Here is a 14,393-nt window from a genome sequence, read left to right on the forward strand (position 1 = left end):
TTTAGATTTTGTGCTAGCTAATTCATGAAAGTGAATGGGACAGTGTGTAAGAGCCCAGTAATGTCCCATGCCCCAGCACATGTTTTAGCATTTGCAGCCGATTGTGCTTTAGAAAAATTCATTTAGCTGAGATGAATAAGAGCTTGCTTTTCCTTTGTGCCAGGGCTGAATCTGCATGGCACTCCACGAACAAATCTTGGTGGGGATTTATGTCTGTGCTTTAGTAGTAATACATGCACACCTATACATACTGTACATACATATGTACTGTACATAAGGTTTTCACTTGCTGTCAATAATCTAGCACTCAACATTTAAACTAAAGCATGTTATAAGTAAGTATAAAATCTTACATAAATAGATATCATGCTTTCTATTTGATGCTTCTGCGCTCTGATCAGTCTGGTGTGCCGGCTTGTATCCATTATCTCCAGCACCTACTGCTGCCCAGCTTCCAAGCTCTAATCACCCATCAGCAGCTGTCATATCAGACATATTTTATTCATCACGAAACATATGCATTCAGCCACAGAAGCTCTTAACTATTTGAGTCTATAAAATGAACATTAAGTATTTCTTTTGCGGCATTTTGGTAGCAAGAGATTTTAGAAAAAATAAAAATGACATTTTGAAAGCAATCAATAATGTGCTCATTTCAACAAGGAAAGAAGTCCTGCAAATTACTTTTGAAACCTGATCTATGGTGGCCCTATATCTGTCAGTACAAGACTTGCTTACAAGCTGAATACTAAAGACATGTAATTGAAAGAAATAAATCCTTTTTTGATTTTTTTTTCCCTTTGTGACTGGTGGCTTGTTAGTTAATTGTGGGTTTATGTGATCATAACAGCATTGCCACCTGCCAAGCTCTCATTTGAGTTTTTTCTTTTTCAGCACAAGTCAATAACAGTGTCTCATACCATTATGATGAGCCTGCAGCAAAGCTATGCCATTTCCATCTATTTTTGCGCTATTTTTCCAAATTTTCATATTGATGACATGTCCTTTGGGAATCTTGTGATATAGAACATTATTGTTAATTTTTTTTTTTTTAGAGTAATTAGAGACGTGTCCTTGTGACTAAAAAATGTGCAGTAATAGACTGGCAATACAGTAAATTGGGACAATTAGACTTTGCAAGGAGCACTAACTCTTATTATGAGTTGTGCTTAAGAAAATCTATTTCTAAAAATATATTTTTTTGCAAAGTTTTTTTTTTTCTTATTTAGCCTGTCAAGGTTTTATTTAAAGGATGACCTTGGATGGCTGTGGGGTCCAATCCTCAAGCCACAGAGCTTTCAACAGTGGAGGCAAGATGGTATGTTTGGCAGCAGCTTCTACAAACCCAATTTCTCCACCTTCTCCTGCTGTTGCTGTCTTTTGTTCATTTGTTCATAGATAAATAACCAAGGACTCAAATAACACAGCCTATTAATCTACAAAAACAAACTTAACTATCAAGGTAACTATCTGTCTGTAGCACACTAGCCCACACTCACACTGGGCTAATTTAAAGTTGCTTAACACCCACAACTTTTATTTTTTTAAGCATTTTATTGATTTTATTTAAATCAAACAATCCATAGAAGCAAGTCAAGTTTAACAAAACTATGTTCGAAACAAATCAACCCCCACCCACAACTTTAAGATGTGAGAAGAAATATACCCTGAGAAACACAGAGAAAAGGAGCAACTTCATAGAGGAAGTGGGCGGCCATGGGTCTGAACCCCTGTTACCTCAAATTGAGTCTGACATTGCATCAACTATCAAGCTTGTAAAAACAACATTGCTCTGTAATGTTCCTTACATGCAGCTTAGCTGGATTAAGCTCATGTGCTCTAAGATCAACAGATTGTAAAATTTCAGCTGTAGCTTTCTCTTGCTTCAAATGAGTCTGAACTTCACAACATAAACATACAAAATACTGGCATGGCAACAACTGTGTCATATTAATATTTAAATTATTATATTGCAACTTGGAGACACAAAGGGAGCAACACAAGGTCAGAACAATAAATAAGAGGCCCTACCACTAGCTTGAAATTGGAACTTAAAATTGAAAGGTCCATGCGGTTTGCCTCACTCTCCTGACACTCTTCAGTCAGAGTGAGCACCTGCCTAGTTTAACTAACCCCTAAAGGGTACAAATTACCACAGTACTGAAACCAAACAAAAGATAAGAATTAGGAAACCAAATCAACATGTAGAACAACGACAAACAAAATATGCAAAAGCATTAAAGTGTTATGGTTTAGCCAGGGTTTGCTTACTTTGCTTACTTAATGGTTTTATTATTCAAATGTTATTTGCCTTTTTATGTTACTGATTCATTATGTTGCCATGTTCATGGTATTGATTTGTCTTTTATTGATTTATGCAAGATCAAGTTTTAGTTTGATTATGCTTTCTTTCATTATTTAATGTTCAAGTATTGCGTTTGTTCGGCAGTGTTACTTGTAGGTTGTGGTTGGAGCCCCAGGAGGCAGGGCCACCCTGATGTCACCATGTTAATTATCTTGGGGTCACTCATAACCTTTTGTCATATTATACTGGACAAGGAGACCAAGAATTACTGCAAGAAAGGGTATAATAACCAGGTGATGACACACGTGAGGCAAGAAATGTAGTGAAAGGTAGCTGGGGACGTAACCAAAATAGACTAATGCTAACAAGACGAAAGCAGTTCAGAAAACGAAAACTTGATGCTAGGAACTACTTGCTTTGAAACTAACTATCGTTAAAGAACTCAAGTTTTGTTTGTCCAATAAACTAGAAAAAACTATTATCATACATTGATAATTTCTATATTATCTATATCTATTATTTATTTATTTATTTATTAATTATATTACATATCTATTGGCTATATTTATGTATCTAGATTGCAAATACCATACATTGCATCAATGTTCATATTGCTTACTACACGTCAATATTGCTGAAACTTCTTTGTCTTGTCTTTGCACAATGTCTTCTCTTGTTTGTGTTTTAATTTTAAATTTTAATCCATCCATCCATTTTCCAACCCGCTGAATCCGAACACAGGGTCACGGGGTTCTGCTGGAGCCAATCCCAGCCAACAGAGGGCACAAGGCAGGAACCAATCCCGAGCAGGGTGCCAACCCACCGCAGGACACACACAAACACACCCACACACCAAGCACACACTAGGGCCAATTTAGAATCGCCAATCCACCTAACCTGCATGTCTTTGGACTGTGGGAGGAAACCGGAGCGCCCGGAGGAAACCCACGCAGACACGGGGAGAACATGCAAACTCCACACAGAGAGGACCCGGGAAGCGAACCCAGGTCCCCAGGTCTCCAAACTGCGAGGCAGCAGCGCTACCCATTTAAATTTAAATTTTAATTCTATTTCTAATTTTTTTTAATTTATTATTTGCACGTCATGTTGTTACACTGTGGACCCTGAGCTCCGTAATTTCATCTATGTGTATTCTTGTATATGGTTGAGATGACAATAAAGTTCACTTTGACTTTGGCAAAAATCCAGTACTTACAATAAATGCATTGAACAGAGCTTTAATGGGCCACTGAAGGATCTGCTCTCAGCTTTGGAAGATAAAGGCTGAGGGAGGTCCTTCAGCTATGACATGAAGGTGGGCTCCATCCACAAGGTGTAAGAAACATAGTAGAGCAAAACAAATAACACAGAAACACAACACTTGCGAATTAAATAATTAAAGAAAAGATAATCAAAGAAAAACAAGATCTTACATAAATCAGGAAAAGAGAAACCAATGCCATGGGCTTAATCAATAACAATAAAAAGGCAAATTACATTAAAAAAACACTGGATAAACAAAGAATAAACTTAATCCAGGGCTACAATCCACAGCTAAAGCTTAATAAAAATTGAAAAAGACATATTCTGGACACTCTAAATGAATGGATCTCAAACTTCCAAACCTACTAATGAACTAAAAGGTTGGCATATTGTCCTGCTTTGAGGTGTACTTTTATAGGGAGAAAAACTACTATTGCAATTTCACATATTAATTATATTATGTGGCCACAGACATCGTGTCACAATGTGGTGGGCAGAAGTAGCTTGCCATCAAACCAAGAACTGTAGTTTTAATTTAAGTTTTTCAATTTTGCCTGGTCCAAGGTTGACTGCCTTGCACTAGAAGCTGCCAGGACAGATAAATACACCTTTTATTTTCACTCTTTTGATTTATTGTCATGTTGCTTTTCCTTCACAAGCCATTCCATTCATTCATTATCTATATTCACTACAATTCAGTGATGCAGGAGTCAGAGGCTATCGTGGTAGTATGAAATGCAAGGCAGGAGCTAATGGGCATCATTCATCTGCCCATGTGTCTGTCCGCCACTCACTCACTCACTTACCCGTTCACCTCGCAGTCATACAGGGCTAATTTCAAGTCACCGGTCTACCTAGTCTGCATGCCTTTGCAATGTGAAAGGAAAATCATACCAGCAGGGAAATGCGACACAGACAGTGACTGGTCTGGATTATGAACACAGGACACTGGAGCGATCAGGCAGCAGCACTAACTGCTAATGTTAATCGCCTTTATACATGTTAAAGTTAATTACCTTCGCAGAAGCAGTGTACTAAAGTTGGATTCTATACCCAATTTGCATCTAAAATCTCTCTGGCTTGTGAAAGTGCTTATTGAATGATGTTATAAAAGGAAAGATGAAATGGCCGATTATTCAATGTTATGTTCATTTTCTCCCATATTGTTGGCCACTCATGGAAAATGTCAGCTCCTGTAAATTGTACACATTTAAAGTTTCACTTATCACACAAGAGAACTAGATACACAGATTTTTTTCACAGCTAATGCAGTCTTCCCAACCTTTTCAAAAGCATTTTATTTATCATAACATAAAAGTATACTCTTTTGCTAAAGTTTTTACTTACCTCTTGAACTTGTAGATTAAAAAAACAGCTAAACCCACAAACACCACAGAAAGCAGCATCAGCATGGCAGAACTACTGTGCCTTGGACTCGAGGTCAACAAGGGGAGCTAAAAAGAAAAAAGAAGCAATTTAACATATTGTCATTGCCCTTGTTCAGTGTTCAGTTATGCAATAAATACTGATTTCCCTGAAGAGCAGTAAAGCACCAATCTTAGTTATTAGCCTGCCTGTGATACTTTAAATCAATCAGTCATACCTTTTCTTGCCATAGCTCAAAGATACTACATGGAATCGCTGACACGGATATGAAGCAAGCATACAGTAGAGTGTTAAGGACAATAAAAAAATAAATGCCATGCTCTGTTGTTTGGCAGGGTCAACAGAGATTCAAGTCTTTAATAGTTTTATTTTGAATTTTCAATTTCAATTAAAGGGGACAACAAAAATATATTTTTAGTACAAGTGGAAAAATATGTATACCACTGGCTGGGATAAAAGAAAGGATGTGGATGCAATCATTTTGATCTGTCTGTACCTCAGGCTATGTGAGCAAGTCTTTAAACCATGTGTGTGTCTCTCTGTCGGCATGTGTGAAATAATAATAGGAGCTCATTTAGAAGTCCGAGTTGCTAAAGAAGCACTAGAGGAGTCTAAAGTAGGCAGCAGCATAAAACAAAAATTGGAGCTTGGTCTTCATCTGCTTTATTGGTTCAGGCTTGAACGCTCAGAAAAGATGGAATAGTTTTCCATTCATATTCAAGTTCTGTGTTACATAAACACCGTACGAGATTCCTGCTTGCCCTAAGATTGATGGTGGTACATTAGTAACAGACACTGAATACAGCACCTTATATTAAACAACACATCGGGCAATACATTTATATAAGTAACACACAGCAGGAAAACCTCCTTGTGGGAAACATTCTGGTAGCATCAGGTGAACTGCTGGTGATGGAGAACTCCTGGTGCCTCTGAGCCGTAAGAAACGGAAAGGCAGAACACTGCACATGCACCTGAAGGGAAGCTGAATAATACCCAAGAGAGTCAACCCCGCTGAAGAAGGTCACAGAATAGGCAGGGGAACTGCCTTTCTGGGCACACCCCAAGGGGAATTATAAAAGTAAGGTTCACTGAGAGAAATGTGTGTTCACCATTTTTAATTCAAGAAGAAAGAACTCTGCCTCACAGGCTGCTCCAGGCATCGCTGGGAGAACTTAAACTGCCTGACACATCACACTCTGCTAAATAGGAACAGGAACAAATGTGCTAGCAGGTCTGCTTTCCTAAATCTTGTGAAATGTCTTTGTTGGCACAGTATCTCTAGCATGTCAGTAGTAGTAACCCTATTAACCTATTACTTACAATGGCTGTACAGAAAAAACATTGTGTTGCTCTATGTATATACAGTATATATATATATATATATATATATATATATATATACAGTGATCCCTCGCTATATCGCGCTTCACCTTTCGCGGCTTCACTCTATCGTGGATTTTATATGTAAGCACATTTAAATATATATCGCAGATTTTTTGCTGGTTCGCGGATTTCTGAGGACAATGGGTCCTTTAATTTCTGGTACATGCTTCCTCAGTTGGTTTGCCCAGTTGATTTCATACAAGGGACGCTATTGGCAGATGGCTGAGAAGCTACCCAACTTACTTTTCTCAATCTCTCTCTTGCGCTAACTTTCTCTTATCCTGACGTAGGGGGTGTAAGCAGGGGGGCTGTTCGCACACCTAGACAATACGGACGCTCGTCTAAAAATGCTGAAAGATTATCTTCACGTTGCTACCTTCTGTGTGCAGCTGCTTCGTGAAGCGACATGCTGCACGGTGCTTCGCATACTTAAAAGCTCAAAGGGCACGTATTGATTTTTGACTTTGTTTTTCTCTGTCTCTCTCTCTCTCTCTCTCTCCCTGCTCCTGACGGAGGGGGTGTGAGCTGCCGCCTTCAACAGCTTTGTACCGGCAGTGCTTCGCATACTTAAAAGCCAAACAGCCCTATTGATTTGTTTGCTTTCCTCTCTTGCCTGAAGAAGGGGCCTGAGTTGCCTCGAAAGCTTGCATATTGTAATCTTTTTAGTTAGCCAATAAAAGGTGTCATTTTGCTTGGCTTTTCTCTACTCTCTGTTTCTGACAGTCTGTGCTCCTGACGCGCACTCCTTTGAAGAGGAAGATATGTTTGCATTCTTTTAATTGTGAGACAGAGCTGTCATCTCTGTCTTGTCATGGAGCACAGTTTAAACTTTTGAAAAAGAGACAAATGTTTGTTTGCAGTGTTTGAATAACGTTCCTGTCTCTCTACAACCTCCTGTGTTTCTGCGCAAATCTGTGACCCAAGCATGACAATATAAAAATAACCATATAAACATATGGTTTCTACTTCGCGGATTTTCTTATTTCGCGGGTGGCTCTGGAACGCAACCCCCGCGATGGAGGAGGGATTACTGTATATATTATGGGCTGCGGTGGGCTGGCGCCCTGCCCGGGGTTTGTTTCCTGCCTTGCGCCCTGTGTTGGCTGGGATTGGCTCCAGCAGACCCCCGTGACCCTGTTGTTAGGATATAGCAGGTTGGATAATGGATGGATGGATGGATGGATGGATATATTATGGGAATTATTATGGAGGAAAAGGTATATTTTATGTATATAAAACATTAACAGATAACAGCATTTGACCAATTACATATTAGAAACACATGTTGATGTACCAGTATGGAGACCTCAAGGGTGAAGTTTGAAAACTCATTTTAGGGCACTAGACGCTAAAGAATGTGTTAATGTTTACTGTTATTTTATTTTTGACAGGCGTTCCCTTTTTCATCTGACAGGAAAACAGCTGTGCTGATTAAGAAGGACGAGAACAAGAAGCTCCACACTAATGTATTTGCATATTAAATATGAATGGCAAATGATACATTTGAATATCATAAATATGATTATATTTTTTTTTCCAAGGGAAGTATAATAAAGCCAAGTTCTTTGGATTACTGACAGTTAGCTGGCATATAGCCTTCAATAAAGCTATCAGTCCACCCTATTGTAGAGCTTCCTGGTGATTATTAAGAAACATTAAAAAACATATTGTATGCTGTACTTCTGCTCTATTTGGTCTACCAGGCATAGCAGACTTACAAAAATAAACAAAAATCACTATAATGTTAGAGTATACATCCAAATATTCATATCTTAAAATGTGAAAATGGACTCCCTTTTTAAATCCAAGCACACCTTTATTAGAGCTGCTGGTTATTGATACAACGATTATGTCTGTCAGTTATTTTTCTCAAATGAAATTGTACAATCTGTCATTACCATCTCATTTAACTCTTTCCTGCTGTATCTTCTTTTTGTTTTCGGAGTCCAGCTGTGGTGCTAGGCACCACTACTACCCTGACCAAGCTGTTACTCCTGGATATGGAATAAGATGTCAAAATTGCTGAAAACTGTTCATGTCAGTCATGTCAGACATAGCACAAGATTGTCATATTATTCTGTAGTTGTTAGTGGCTGAAATGTGAAAAACAGAGCTGATTGTACGTCTTGCTGTTTTGGCTGATGATTATTTGGAACACTTTCAAATAGCGGGGAGGGGTAGGGTCTTCCTTAGAGTCCCGATAGCACAGTGATTTTCAGATAATACAGTAGGCAGCAGCAGGGAAGTGCAAAAGCTCAGTGAAATTACAGATTTTTTTTTTTTTAAATAAGCGTTGATTGTGGGGTGAAGTGCCAGCACTCATATGCCAAGCATGGGGAAAGTGCTGGTATGGAAACTACTTCAAGCACACATATTTGTGGATTCCAAAACCTTCTGGATGATATGTGAGAAAAGAATGGGCAGCAGTGTATGCCTGGTAGCAGCCTCTTGATGCCTTTTGCATTTTTTCCTTGGCCTCCTTATAAGAAGAGTCAGGTATCCCTGACAGCCTGCCTTCTAATGCCCTGGGGGTGCATTGCTCACTTCTTGCTAGGCTGGTCTGGTTTGGTTTATAGGCACACTACTCCTAGTGATGCCCCTCCATCTGCCCTAGCAAGACAAGATATATTGGACTGCTAATGTTGGTTATATGGTCAGAAAGGTGGACAAACGGGAACTAAAGTAAACTACGAGCAGCCAAGAACGAAACTTCAGCCGAGATCGTGCTTCTGCTTGAATTTCTCCATAAATGTCTCCCCACTGGGAATGAACTATCAAACAATTCTTCTGGATATTAGGTATTTATTTCTTCAAATAGTCTACCCACACTGCTAATGAGGAAATGAGAAGTCAATGTATGTACCTGTGTTGGAAAACATAAAGTGCAAATAAGCAGTTCTGCATTTAGAAACCTCTCTCACTATCTATATATTGTATACTAGCCGTCCCCCATGGGTCCACCCGTGCAGTAGTGAAACAAGACAGTGAGGAGGGCCCTGCCTGGCTCCCTACTCCCGATGTCACGCTTCCCCCTTCCCTCGGCCCGCAGCCTCTATCTCGGATTGGTGCGAATACATCGCTCCTGCAAGCGAACTATGATTCTTAGCGTCATGAAAGTCGCAAAATCAACCGGAATGTTCAAGCAAATTACAGAAAAATGCCTGATCTAAATCTGTTAAGTAGTTCCCTCGTTCGCTAGCTAAGTGGAGGTAAGGTACACGCCCCGAGGCTGGTGCGTGAGTGAGGAGGTCCCTACTGCATGTCTCTCAGATTTGCACAAATAACTCCCCAATACCGCAAGTGAACTATGATACTTAGCACAATGACAGAGGTTGCAAAATCAACGGAATGTTCAAGCAAATTATAGAAAAAAACCCAATCTAAATCCGTTAAGTAGTTCTTTTGTGAAAAGCGGACAGACATACAGACAGACGTTGCATTTTATATATAGAGAGATATGCTACGGGTAATTGAAACTTACATTCAACAAGCCATTTGGCTTTTCTCATGAAATTGATGACACAGTTGTCATGATAGCAAAACAGGTGCAGAGAAAAGAAAATATATGGCAAGGACTTGCACCACAATGCTCCTGACTTGCTGTTATGACATGGTTTCATTTCTAATTTTTTTTTTGGTTTTCTTATAGAACGTGGGTGGAATTTTTCAAATTTGTTTTAGGTTTTGGATGATATAGATTCTAATTGTGCTAACGGTTTTCCTATGTGGAATTCATTTAATTTGGTTGAATTATTTATGCATCTTTTTCAATGCCATTTTGTTTTTCATGGGCACCGCCACTTTGTGGAGTGGTCGCTACCATGTTGCTAGGTAAACTTCCTGGATGTGAGTGGCTTTGACATGAAAGGGCTGCCTATAAGGGTCACAACAAGCATCTCCTCTTTGTCTGAGTTTACGGAGTTATTATGTTCATGGCAAACAATTCCTTGAAAACGAAACACTATGATAAAGAATTCAGATTTTTGAGTTGATTACTGTGTGTTTGACATCCCAGTTATGAATCTTTGCCTGTTTCCTGGTCTACAGCTTATCTTTTAGCAAAAAGTAATTCTTTTATAGTGGACTTCATCTAGCCAAGAATCTTTATGAGGCAGTTAGTGAGTCAATCAGGGATATATTACTTTATTTTATTATATTGTCATGCAAGTGTGTCAGAGGGTCACCTTCTGGACTTATCAGAAGTATGTACAGTGATCCCTCGCTATATCGCGCTTCGCCTTTCGCGGCTTCACTCTATCGCGGATTTTATATGTAAGCATATTTAAATATATATCGTGGATTTTTTGCTGGTTCGCGGATTTCTGCGGACAATGGGTCTTTTAATTTCTGGTACATGCTTCCTCAGTTGGTTTGCCCAGTTGATTTCATACAAGGGACGCTATTGGCAGATGGCTGAGAAGCTACCCAGCTTACTTTTCTCTCTCTCTCTCTCTCTCTTGCGCTGACTTTTTCTGATCCTGACGTAGGGGGATTGAGCAGGGGGGCTGTTCGCACACCTAGACGATACGGACGCTCGTCTAAAAATGCTGAAAGATTATCTTCACGTTGGCTACCTTCTGTGCAGCTGCTACGGTGAAGTGACATGCTGCACGGTGCTTCGCATACTTAAAAGCACGAAGGGCACGTATTGATTTTTTTATCTCTCTCTCTCTCTGCTCCTGACGGAGGGGGTGTGAGCTGCCGCCTTCAACAGCTTTGTGCCGCGGTGCTTCGCATACTTAAAAACCAAACAGCCCTATTGATTTGTTTGCTCCTTTGAAGAGGAAGATATGTTTGCATTCTTTTAATTGTGAGACTGAACTGTCATCTCTGTCTTGTCATGGAGCACAGTTTAAACTTTTGAAAAAGAGACAAATGTTTGTTTGCAGTGTTTGAATAACGTTCCTGTCTCTCTACAACCTCCTGTGTTTCTGCGCAAATCTGTGACCCAAGCATGACAATATAAAAATAACCATATAAACATATGGTTTCTACTTCGCGGATTTTCTTATTTCGCGGGTGGCTCTGGAACGCAACCCCCGCGATGGAGGAGGGATTACTGTAATACCACTCTGGGATGAGAATGGTCACTGCTGCTAACATTATTACATGCTTCTCTGAGAAGATGCCCAGTGAGGACAACTGACTCCACCCCTCCTTGGTCAGATCCTATAAAGCCACACTTTGGTTTGAGGCAGGCAGGAAGATGGAGCACCCTCAACTAAGCAGCATTTCCAAAACAAGGAAAAGCTATAGCCTATATTTCTGTTATTTGATGTCATCATGCGCTTGCTTTTGTTTCTTGTTCTTGGATTACTTGTGTTCTGTTTTGTGTTGTATTTTCCCCGTTTTTTGACACCCATTACACACCTAGCCTACCTGGTAGGGGGTCTCTCTCTAAATTTACTTTCTCAAGATTTCTTCCATTTTTTTTTTCCCTACAAGGTTCTTTTTGAGGAGTTTTTTCTTGTCTTTTTAAAGAGTCAAGGCCAGGGTTCTGTCAAAACACAGGACCTGTTAAAGCCCAGTAAGGCATTACTTGTGTGATTTTCAGCTATACAAGAAATAAATTGTTGTTATTTTTTTGGTTTATTTTTTAAACCGAATGCGATGACATGGTTGGTGTCCCAAAATTTCTGCTGGACACAATTCTTACTACCGTTCAACCACTGATTTGATATAAATATGTTCGGATATCTTGTGGTATTCAAGCTTTACTCATGCCATGGAGACCACAAAACACAGAACAACTTGCCTGCATTTTTCTTTTCACTGCAATGGATTTATGAAGATTTTTCTATCTATAGAATCTATCATCAGTTCTAGCCAGCAGGAATTCATTATACTAGGTGCTGTTTTTCCCAGTCCTGTTGTGTTTACTGTTTGTGTTCTTTAGCCCACTGTAACCTTCTTCATTTTTTAGGACCATAACTTAATTTGGTCAGCAGCTACCATATCCTGTTCTTAACAAGGTAGTTGTACACTGTAATATCCCTTTTTGTGAACCCATTTTCTATGCATCTGTTGCCTGACCATTACTGTTACTGTGCAAAAGTCATTTCAGCTGTTCTTAGCTTCTTCCATTAATGTTTTGGTTCCCACCTTTACCGGACTGAATAGTTTTTTGAGGTTCCTCATTCTAAAGCCCAGATATCGTTGTGCATGAGAGTGTCTGTTCTTGATCCAGCACTACCACACTGCATTGAAAGCCACTTAAATCTTTGCCCATTCTTAGTCTGAATTACATAAGCGGACAATCTGTTAGCCATGACTGAGTATGCTCATTTCAGAGTTGACGTCTTTGTTCAATAATCAGATTCTGATCACAGAGCCATCTTTAGCTGAATGATTATTAAATGGTGGCACATTTTCAATAATCCTGGAAAACAGCATAATTCTTAAATTTTGCCAGTTCTTCTCCTAGCTGTAGACACAAAATACATTGTTATGTTCTGATTCAAGTGTTTTTCTAGTTAAGACACCAATTAGTGAATATCTGAAATAAATCAGTTATCTGAAATACCAATGGATAAAAGGCTGACAACTTTAATTTATCATAAAAATCCTTTCTAGATCTTTGCTGAATTGATGCTGAGTAGTCTTCTACTGACAGCTCTACTACATGCATTTAGTGATTCTTCTTTGTTGCATTCGTTCTATACAATGCCATCAGATCAAATAAATATTTTTTAAGACCACAGTAACGGAAAAAAAAAAGTCAAACTCGCTTGGATACTAACAAGGTCAACAAGGAATTGCCAGCCGCCATATCACCTACACTTCAGAAGTGGTAGTTCACTTGGGCCCAACCAGGACTTGGATGGGGACCATCTAAGAAAAGCTTTGGTTGTAAACTTGAAAGAATGTTGATGAGGCTATCAGGGGGCATGTACCCTATGGTCTGTGTGTTACTAATATTATATATATATTGTCACGCATGTGCAAGTAGGAGGCATTTAAATGTCTCATGTAAGGATAGCAGTTCCACCCCCAAGTTGAGAGGGAGCCCTTCTGCTCACAATCTTTCCTTTTTCATCTACAGACCAGAAGCTCAGAATGGCAAAGACCCGTGATCTCGCTTATGGTCCCTTCTCCTCGTCCTGCCTCCAGACAAGATAAAGGACTCTGTCTGCCATCGTGGATTTAGTCACTCTATGGACTCATGTCTGTAAATATGCTCTTTTGCGCAAACATTTAAACCAATGTACTTGATTCCCCAACATTTCTTGTGTCTTAATTTTGCTATATATATCCATCCATCCATTATCCAACCCGCTGAATCCGAACACAGGGTCACGGGGGTCAGCTGGAGCCAATCCCAGCCAACACAGGGCACAAGGCAGGAACCAATCCCGGGCAGGGTGCCAACCTACCGCAGGACACACACAAACACACCCACACACCAAGCACACACTAGGGCCAATTTAGAATCGCCAATCCACCTAACCTGCATGTCTTTGGAATGTGGGAGGAAACCGGAGCGCCCGGAGGAAACCCACGCAGACACGGGGAGAACATGCAAACTCCACGCAGGGAGGACCCGGGAATCGAACCCAGGTCCCCAGGTCTCCCAACTGCGAGGCAGCAGCGCTACCCACTGCGCCACCGTGCCGCCCTGCTATATATATATATATATATATATATATATATAAATATATATATATATTTACATACATATATTTACGTGTATGTTTTGTAGAACTACCAGTAACAGTGCACTGCACGACACCGTGCAGTGAATACACTTGACTTGAGCATTCCTAGTTTTCATACTCTTTCTCTGTACGTTTAGCATTCATTTGCTCAGAGGTTGATGTGCTTGCTGCTTCCTGAGCAGCTCTTCTTTTCTCCACCCTAGCGGCCCGCTTCTTCTCTTCTTTCGTCAGCAACTTTTCACGTTAAAACTGATTAAGTCAGTGTTTGTGTTGCAATTACTTAGTATGTTTTCTTTCATTTTTCACTTAAGCTGGCACTTATGTCTTCAATCTCCCTCAAGAATGATTTAAGATATGAAGAGGTAGGGGAAGTGACGTCAAAGCTGGTAGGGATGAGA

General features: G+C 39.8%; 1 protein-coding gene across 1 annotated transcript in view; it reads right to left on the reverse strand.

The window, feature by feature from the left end:
- sorcs3a (sortilin related VPS10 domain containing receptor 3a) overlaps positions 1-14,393 on the reverse strand; it is a 1,273,344-nt gene that overhangs the window by 26,616 nt on the left and 1,232,335 nt on the right. The window contains exons 25-26 of the mRNA XM_051922209.1: positions 14,114-14,120; positions 4,916-5,022 (exon numbers count right to left, since the gene is read on the reverse strand). Of these exons, the coding sequence (XP_051778169.1) occupies positions 4,916-5,022; positions 14,114-14,120 (114 nt within the window). The remainder of the gene's footprint in view (positions 1-4,915; positions 5,023-14,113; positions 14,121-14,393) is intronic.

Source organism: Erpetoichthys calabaricus, chromosome 2 (assembly GCF_900747795.2).
Source record: "Erpetoichthys calabaricus chromosome 2, fErpCal1.3, whole genome shotgun sequence".
Classification (NCBI taxonomy): Eukaryota; Metazoa; Chordata; class Cladistia; order Polypteriformes; family Polypteridae; genus Erpetoichthys; species Erpetoichthys calabaricus.